This window comes from Rissa tridactyla, chromosome 4, assembly GCF_028500815.1.
Source record: "Rissa tridactyla isolate bRisTri1 chromosome 4, bRisTri1.patW.cur.20221130, whole genome shotgun sequence".
Taxonomy (NCBI): Eukaryota; Metazoa; Chordata; class Aves; order Charadriiformes; family Laridae; genus Rissa; species Rissa tridactyla.
The window spans coordinates 10,796,145-10,805,386 of NC_071469.1; the positions used below are offsets into that span (position 1 = coordinate 10,796,145).

At 37.7% G+C, this 9,242-nt stretch overlaps 1 protein-coding gene across 18 annotated transcripts in view; it reads left to right on the top strand.

Moving 5' to 3' along the window:
- PPFIBP2 (PPFIA binding protein 2) overlaps positions 1-9,242 on the top strand; it is a 117,828-nt gene that overhangs the window by 97,323 nt on the left and 11,263 nt on the right. For 13 of the 18 annotated variants that reach the window (XM_054198217.1, XM_054198216.1, XM_054198220.1 and 10 more), the window contains 8 exons: positions 45-104; positions 1,909-2,006; positions 2,202-2,266; positions 2,525-2,593; positions 3,023-3,083; positions 4,935-4,976; positions 6,967-7,111; positions 8,745-8,777. In XM_054198217.1, coding sequence (XP_054054192.1) covers positions 45-104; positions 1,909-2,006; positions 2,202-2,266; positions 2,525-2,593; positions 3,023-3,083; positions 4,935-4,976; positions 6,967-7,111; positions 8,745-8,777 — 573 coding nt within the window. The remainder of the gene's footprint in view (positions 1-44; positions 105-1,908; positions 2,007-2,201; positions 2,267-2,524; positions 2,594-3,022; positions 3,084-4,934; positions 4,977-6,966; positions 7,112-8,744; positions 8,778-9,242) is intronic. The other 5 variants (XM_054198222.1, XM_054198228.1, XM_054198221.1 and 2 more) reach the window with 4 other exon arrangements.

The window sequence follows — 9,242 nt, forward strand, 5'->3', positions numbered from 1 at the left end:
TTGTTCAACATACATCATCACATTAACAAACACGATATTTTCAGGTCTTGTACGGCAGAACGGAAACTTGTATTTAACACACAAGAATAGCGAACAAGAGTCAGGTAAATCTCTCTCTCTGAATGTTCATTTTGAAAACAATAAAAAAAGTTCTCTCGCTTTGAAATTGTTCTAAAAGGAAATCTAAAGGTGTGATTGTAGCTTTTGGAGACGTATTTGATGTTAACTCCCAAGATAGCTAGACCAGTGGTACCCTGAGAGTAAGTGCTCTCAGCAGTAACCCCCCCAGTTCCGCTCCCCTTGGCCACATCCTGGTTGTACGTATACGAGTGCACCGTCTCCCTGTAGGATGTGGCTTTTGGAGGTCGCTCGTGTGCATGAGCAAAGAGCGCGCCGTGATGCTCTGGATTATTGAGTTGGTAGTGCAGGGAGTGTGACGGTGTTAATGTATGCTAGTACTTCAGTACAGTGTAAATTTACACTTCAGTACAGTGTAAATAAAAAAAACCAGTGATGCTCAGCATAATAAACAAAAACAAAACCCAAAACCTTTGTGGGAAGTAGAGTGTATACTGAGATTGTCCACACTGAGGTGCGTACTGTGATGGCTACAAGATTATCACAGCTGAATGAGCTTGTTACCTCGTGTGTGTGTTTATGGGAGTCTCATGTTTAGGTTGCCACGAAATGATGCCTGATTATTTATTTATTTATTTCTAGGGGTGGGTTTTAAATGTTCCCTTTGAAATTTAATCCCTGCTTAAAAACTTTTGGTAGAATTAATAGGTTGAAATCTTCTGTCTCTGATAACTGTTTCAAATAATTACTTGAGAGAAACACAATATATTGTAAACATTTCTTATTTCTGGTTAAGGCAAGCTACAAAACACGTTGACAAAAGATGATGACTGACTCTTCACCGTAGGTAGCACATACATTTAAAAACCAAAATCTGTTTTGGATTAAAGTAGGGCAGCTGCTTGAAATGGCCACTGGCAGTTGTGTAAAATGTAAAAGGGTTGTCCCGAACTCGACTATAGGTAGCTCTTCTGGGTTTAGTAATTTGTGCCAACTGAAGGGCTGTCTACCAGGAATCATAGTATAAGATTCACTTCATATCCTGAAGGGCCGATGGTCAGTGCCAGGTTTGTTGGCAGTCTCTGTAGCTGAACAGCCTGATAATCAAGCTCGTGTCTAACAAGTTTTCAAGTGATGTCTTTTCTAATAGTTCCAGGGCTTAAACATAAGATTTGGTGTTTCTTCATAACTGCCTAGAGCTGCTGCACGTCTATCACATAAATTAGGAATTACTAATGTGCTTAAAGGTCAGTCTAAATTTCTCCATCATGGCATAGCAGCTCTTCCACATCCTGTATGCAACCTTATGCGTAGGAGATCTCCAGAAAAAATTTCTTATCCAAAATACTCTGCAAGTTTGCTGAGCACTAAATATTGAGACCCTGATTTAGTATTGCAGCTTTGATAATTTAGGAATAAAAATCCTACTAAATAATGAATTTGGAGTATTTAAGTATTGGTTTAGATCTGGGATATCCAGAGAAACCTGGACGTTTACCATGTTACCGTGTTCATCCTTGAACTCAGCATGGGGGCACTGCATTACGATACAGACGATGTCAAACATGCATGAAGCGACTCAGCGACTCACAACAGAGCGCAGCATATACCCAGAAGTGGTAAATCTGTTGCTCTAACATGAATCAGCTTGCTTGTAAGCCAGAGCCCAAAGCAGGGGTGGGGAGCGGAGAGGCTGGAAAACTACATGTATCGGATGAGGCTGAAGGGGAATTTAGAGACTGAAGTATTGCACTGACTGATATGGTCCTAAATGTTAATATTTTTTTGGCCTGTTTCTCTCTTTCTACTTCTAATCTTTAATGCTTGCAGGCTCTTCCATCTCTGGTGGCAGTGAAGAGGAACTTGAGACAACTTTAAGGAAGTGGAATCTTCTGAGTAATCCTCAAGGAGAAATATTTAAAACAGAGGTACTTAGTAAAGACGTTTCAGAAGCAAGTTCTGCTGTATATATGATTTGTTTGTAGTATTGGTTTCTCTGTAGTGGCTGAGGTAACGTAGATGAGGGTCTGTCCCTGGCTGGATTTTTGTGCCTCTTGGTATGGGCACTTTGGATTCAGAATCAGGCGCTAGAGTTACAGGCTTGAAACTCTTATTTTACCTAGGCCTCTTCAGGAGAACTGTCACCAGCTGTGCTCTCTCCAGTGCCACACAAAGCCATGGAAATCAGGCAAGACCTTTGTTTCTTGTTTTTCATGCGGATTTTCCTAAGTCTGTATTATTTAATCTGTTTAACTGCTGGCATCGTCTTGCCTGTTCTTGGTGTTGCGAGAACTTTTGGGTAGTTGTGAAAGCAGTGTTTGCCGTGGGAGTTTGCAATACGTAGTTGTATTCAGGTTTGAATTACAGGAATAAATTAGCACTTTTACATATCAAAAGATATATGTATTGTAGTACTTATAACAGTGTATTTTATTCTGATTTAAAGTGGAAGCATTCCAGCATCTTCGAGTCATTTAACCTCTCCACAAGAAGAATCTTTGGATATCGTAAATAGGTAAGAATGAGTAACCTTAATTAAAATGTAAAAGATATAGCCAGATTTTTTTTCTAATTCTGCCTTTTTTCCATCTTAAAAATCTTTTAAAAAGCCCTTAAGGTTGCACACTGTTCACAGAGTTTTGCTTGTTAAGAGCTTCTAAAAAGTCACCTATACATATAAGGTTTAAAACCCCACATTGCGCCTTGTTGCCTCTCATTGTTGATCAAAGGTTGTCTTGTTGCTGTTTCTGAATTCATCTATTGCAGGTCCCAATAGTATGAGTTTTAGGCTAAAAATAAAACAAAAGAAATGAATCTCCTAACTCTGAATTATGTTGTATGCAGACATTGTGTGATACATACAGCTGTCATATGGTACAGTTGCAGCATATGTAAGCTGTATTATATGTATTAACTGTTGCTTTTTGTCTGGCCTTATTTTAAGGGTACCACAGAAAAAAAAGTCAAGTAGTTTAGAAGACTTGCAGAGTGAATCCCTGGAAAAGGTTGGTTTCTTTGTAATCACAATTTCTGGTGTTTAAGTATGACTAAAAGATAAAGGTCAAGTATAAATAATCTTTTTGTTTCACATATAGTAACCTTAACCACCACGAACATTGTGTGTGGGGAAAAAAGCCCAAATGATAAAAGAGTCCAGGTTCTTTTTTTACCCCATTGGCAAGCTTAGAATAAACAAACTAGTTGACACACCCATATGTACATATCTTCAAATTCAGCTTTTCAGCTGAAAAAGAAGAAAAATATTTAAGAGAAATATAACAAGTAATGTTAATGAGTCCTTTTCTTGAACTATTTTGTTTATAGGTAAACATTTTTAAAATAATTTTCACTTCCAAATCGCTAAAAATGTTAAGGCAGCAAATCCTGAAAGTAATTAAATACTGGGCATTTCCACATAGGATTCCTTTTTGAGTGTTTGCATGTAAATATGAGTGTTGCTCCCTAACTTAGATTTCTGATATAAATGTCATTCCTGAAGATGGTAGTGAAAACGGCAGGAGCACTGTTATTAACTCAAAGCCTTAATTCCATTCCAGAATTTCAATTGGAATTCCGTTCCAATATTACCAAGTCTCATTACGTTATGGTCCAGAGGCTTGTTTTGTCATTATGTACGCTGAAATTTTTCTGCACTTGTAGTGACGCTTTCTGATACTGTTATTGACACTTTCTATACTCAAATTAGGCTTATAGATTATGCACATCCAGTATTGTGATTTAAAATGGATACTAGTAATATGATTGTTCCAGTTCTTCAAATTCTCTTCATTTTTTCTTAAGTCTCTGAAGATGACAGTGACCAAATAGAATGTTTGAAACTTGTGTTGCACTTACTTAATTGTCGTAATACATGTGAGAAATCAATTCAGAACTAACACTTCATTCCATGTGGAACTTATGAAGGTCTGTTTTCCTTTCATAACTTTTATTTTCCCGTCTTAAATTAAAAAACTTAATTTGTCTCTGTGATACGATGTGATAAGGCTGTACCTACACATTTAGGCTGTAAATCTGCTCTGTCAGATCAGAGTCCATGAAGGAACCAGAAACTAAGAAGGATATGAGAGCATTGTAGCAAGCCAGCCCCATGTTCAGCAGGGCATTTAAATTGTATGCCCTAATTTAGGCATGAGGCTTCTTAATGAACTAAATGAGACCTCCCTCTGTGTGTGAGTGAGTGGCTAAATGTGAATTAGTTACAACCAAAAATAAGCCCAAGAAAACTTGGTTTGCTGACTCTGCGTGACACGACTTGGCTTCTTGCGTGAAGTCCAAGAGAACCTGTGCTAGTGGCACTGTTTACTGGAGCTGTTCTGCTTTGCACAAAACTCAAAATTCCAATTATGTCCAGCCATAATAATAATAAAATAAAACACGTTGGTTTCTCTGACCTACCTGTGCTGGCATTTTTATCACTTCATTTCTGTCACAGCACTTTATGGTTTCAGCTGGGTACATACAGTATTGTGTATGTTCTTTCTTTAAGTCAGTGATTTTCATACTGTTTTAACTGTGAAACAACTGTTATGTTCCCAGCTTAAAGTAAGTCTAAAGGGACCGCCCAGAAGCCTGAAAAATAGAAAAATTCCTTTGATTACAACAGAACCTAAAAAGGGCCCAAATTTTGTAGAGTGGTTTGAACAAACACATCTGGTGTTAAATATTTTATTGAAATGAAGAGATAACAGACCTTGTAATATATTGCCAATGCGTTAAGTAGCATCACTATAGTAATAAGACTACAGTTGGTGTTGTGTGTACGTATGTTAATACTAACATTTGTCTGTTGCTCTTTTCCATAAAACTTTGAAATTACCCTCCCTGCAACTCCGTAGCATGTAGAAGGAAAACCAGTGCAGCCTGTTGTAGAACAAGAGGTATATTAACTGTAAACTCTCTTAACATTTATCTGCTGTGATGCGCTGTGATGGTATGGCTGTGTTTTCATTTTATATTAATTTTCCTTTTAAAACGTTTGCATCGTTCACGTACTGACAAACTCTGAGAATGGGTAAAGATTTGAGAGGGAAATTATTTTTATTTTTTTTTAAATAAAAGCTTTTATGTGAGGTTAGAAACTGAAGTCGGGCAATTTCAGAAAATACAGTGCTAATGTAATAAGCAATTTCTCTGCTCATATAATTGTTGGTACAAGTCAGGATGTACTCCTGCAATTGCCAAAGCAGGAGCAGGGGTCGAGGAATTGAGGGATGTGGGCGGCAGTTACAGTATCACAAAGATCCCTCTAGGCCTTGAAATAAGAATAGATAAACCAGTGGTTATCTCATTAAACATTTCAGGTATCATCCTGTCACAGACAACATTGTAAATGTTTTAAAACTGTTTTGTTAGAATGGGGTTACTAAATAGGAGTATACTATATGTTTCTGTATATTAAATACGTTTTGTGTATTTTCAGTACAAAGTTTTCCTACATAACCTCCTTTCTGATACTGAAACATTTACCAATATGAGCTTATTCCAAAACACACATTGAACGTACACCGCTCCCACTAATGTCGATTGGAGTTGCAGGTTCATCGTTTCTCTGGAGAAGCCTCTATATTCCTGTAGTTTTGACAGTTGTGGGATATACAGTTTTGTCCAGGGTGATGGCTCCTGCATCTTTTCATTTGGATTCAGTACCGAAGAAGTCTCAACATGCTGTTTCCAAAACTGTAGAGAAGTACCTCTGTGAAACACATACTTTGCCTGGAAAAGTATTTTGTTAGGCTCAAAGCTATCCAATTTATACGCAGGTTCTAATCTACCCTCGTACAAGGAGTAGGATCCCCAAGTGGTTGATCACTGAAAAATTGAATGCAGGGAAGATCAGGAGATCTTCTGTCTTTAGCACAGCCTACATACCAGCTGCCTTTCAGTCCAATACACTGAGACTCTGGGGACCACCTCTCGGGCGCTCTGTTGCTGGAGGAAGGTCCTTCCAGCAGAAGTGATCTCGCTGATGCTCGTGACACTGTGTGTGTGCACCATGGCTGCAGGCAAGCATACGTTAGACTCTTGCTTTAGCCTGAAGTGGACCAAAAGTGGATAGTTGGCAGCCATTCAAACTAGCCCTAAAATACAGCTCACTCTATGCTTTTTTTTTTTTCCCCAGCATATATCAAAACTATACCTTCTGCTTAAGTTCTATAATAGAATTGACAACTGTATGTTTAGCTATATATTTGGCAACTATATATTTATCTATAATTATTTTTTAAAACCTCACATTTGTAATGTTATCTGTCCAAAGAGATCTTAATTCTTACAAAAGTTAATTTTTTTTTTACCCAAACTCTGTTGCTGATTCTTTTACTGTTATTAATGGTGGTGAGCAAATACGTTTGATAAAGTTTGAGTTATACAAGTACTTTTGGCTTAAATTCCAGCGAGATACAATTGTGACGCAGAAACATAGACAGTCTGGTGAAAAACAGGGGGAAAAATTGACAGAGCAAAGAACAGGCTGAGGATGCACTAAATGCCCTGCTGGCACTACCAAATTAGTATATAGGGCCCTAGAGGAAAGGGAGACAGCTAGAAAAATTCTTATGACAAAACCAGGTAATATTTAACATACATTATATTTTAATGTAATAGAGAGTCTGGCTGAAGTGGGGGGGGCAGATGTGGGAAGAGGCTGTGTCCTCCCTGGGAAACTCTGTCAGCTGACACTGGATTTAAATTGAATTATCCGTAAGAAGGAACGTGGAGGGGGTGTGTCATTTTGAACTGTGAACTTCAAATACTTTTTCTCAACTTTTAAAACATTGTGTACTGGATTGCAAATGGCATGAGTGATTTGATTCTTTATTTATTTGTTTTATTTTTCCCTCTTTAAAAAAAAAAAAACCAACAAAACAGAGTAAGCCACTTGCGAAAGGCAGCAAGTACCAAACCTTGCCAGGAAAGCTGCCTCGACCCTTACAGAACGGAGAGCAGGGAATGTATAATTCGCCAAATGGGTGTGGAATGAATGAGAATGAGGACAACGGCATCGCGGGCCTAAGTACGTATCCACGCCTCTGAGAGGGAAATACAGAAAGGAAAAAAGCAAACTGTTTGAGGGATTGGGACATAACATGGTCCATATTCTGCTCTGCCAGAATAATGGACGATGACGTTCACGTGATTTAGTTAGGGAAAGTTCTGCCTCTTTTTTTCAACAATGCATCAAAAATATTCCACATTAGCTCACTGGAGTTACTGGATGGTTTTAAGTTAGAGCGTTCTTTTCTGTTGCGCTCAGTGGTATGATTTGCTGACGTCATTGATAGCAAAAGTCATGAAGAGACACTGTTTTGAAGATTGTGGGGAGAGCACTCTGAAAGTCAACAAATCTGTAACTAAAAATTGGAAATTTTAGAGATGCAGACGTATTGACAATATGAATAAGCAGTATTTTTTTCCAGACACCCTTCAAATGCTCCCCTGAGCTTGCTGGTCTGTTTTCTTAAAAAACAAGCAAGCAAGCAAAAATGCACAGCTGAGTACGTCATTAATACTTTTTAAAAATGTACCCTAGATTGATGTATTAAAACAAAGAAGCCCATCCGTTGCCATCCCACTGCATTTTAGCCTGTGAAAGCTTACAATATAACCAGCGCTAACGTGCGCATTTCAGGCAAAAATCCTACTATTAGCGTGGTTGGTTGCTGGGGACCCACAAGTGAAAATTCACTTGCTACGAGCAGAAAAACATCAGTGGATTTTGAAAATACAAATACATTATTATTCCTCAAACAGAGCCATGTGTGGAAGCCTGTATTAATTTATTTTCAGCGACATCTTCAGCATGGATTTATTGACAAAAAGTATTACAGTGAGGCACAGAACCAGGTATTTGCCAAAGACTGAAGAGCTTGGGAGCTCAGGCCCAAGAGTATCCCATGTGATTTTGAAGTGTTCCTACACTTTAAAAAAAAAAAAAAGCATTCCTAACACTTTAAAGTGTTCCAGCACTTTAAAAGTTGTGATGGGTTTTTTGCTTTCGGGGGGTTTTTTGTATTTTTTAAGGCCTCATGGTCCTAAAAGCTGGTTCAATAGGTTGTGGATTGTTCAAGTTTTTTGAAGAGGTTTTCTGTGATTGCAACATTGTAGGCAATGCATGAGCTGTTCTATTGTGTCTTTAACACAGAATTATCCAAGGATGAGTGATCTTGTTAAAGGAAAATGTTCTTTTTCTAGAAACAAGCAGTGACTCCTTAAATAGCTGAATTAACAGAATTTTTTATGCAGGGTGGTTTGTTTCTTGCATGTGCAATAAACTCATTACACCTCCAATTCTATATTTCAGAGGAATTTGATGTAATCTTAGACATTGCTTCATTTCAGATCTTCTACAGGCTTTAGGGAGCTCTGCAGTATACGCTTAATGTATTAAAATGGTCTAAGACTAGTATGTGGGGGGAAAAAAAAAACCACCCAAAAAACCCCCAGGTAAATGATCATCCTTATCTTTGTAAGATGACCTCTACAGAATTCTTGGGGCCTGACTTTCATGTCAACCATAACTGCTTCTTTTCTTTTTGTTTCTGCTTTTAATGCTTAGCTTACTACTTTGCTCTTCTGTAACTTTATTTTGCTGGTGTTTTATATCTTTGCTTCTTCATCTGGCTTTCTGCTTCTTGGGATGACTGAAGATCGCGTCAGGAGTGTCAGTGCACCAGTGCTAGGTACTGTATCCAAACAAGATGCAACTTTAACATGAATTTTGCTGCTTGTTTTTTTTCCTTTCCTTTTTTCCTCTTTTTCTCTTCTCTATGAAATACTAATATCAAGTGGGCCATCCAGACTGAATTCCTTAAGTGCAGTACTGAAATGAAGTAACGGCTTTTGCTGTATGGCATTTGGATGGGATTTTTTTAAAGATACTTACTCCTTATCTTATTCTGTTTTCACTGAAGTCAACATAAAAATTCCCTCTGATTTTGATGGAGGAGTTCTGGTATTAAGAATAGGCAAGGCAAGAGTCTGAAGAGTTTGCTTCAGTCTGAAGACCTTGAAATAACTAAGTAATGCATTTAAATACAAATTACTGAAATAACAATACTATTTTACCCAGTGTTTTATTATTTTCTTTTTTGTATCAAATGTACAGCTACTATTTTTTTCACCTGCTGAGCATGTTTTTTTTTTAA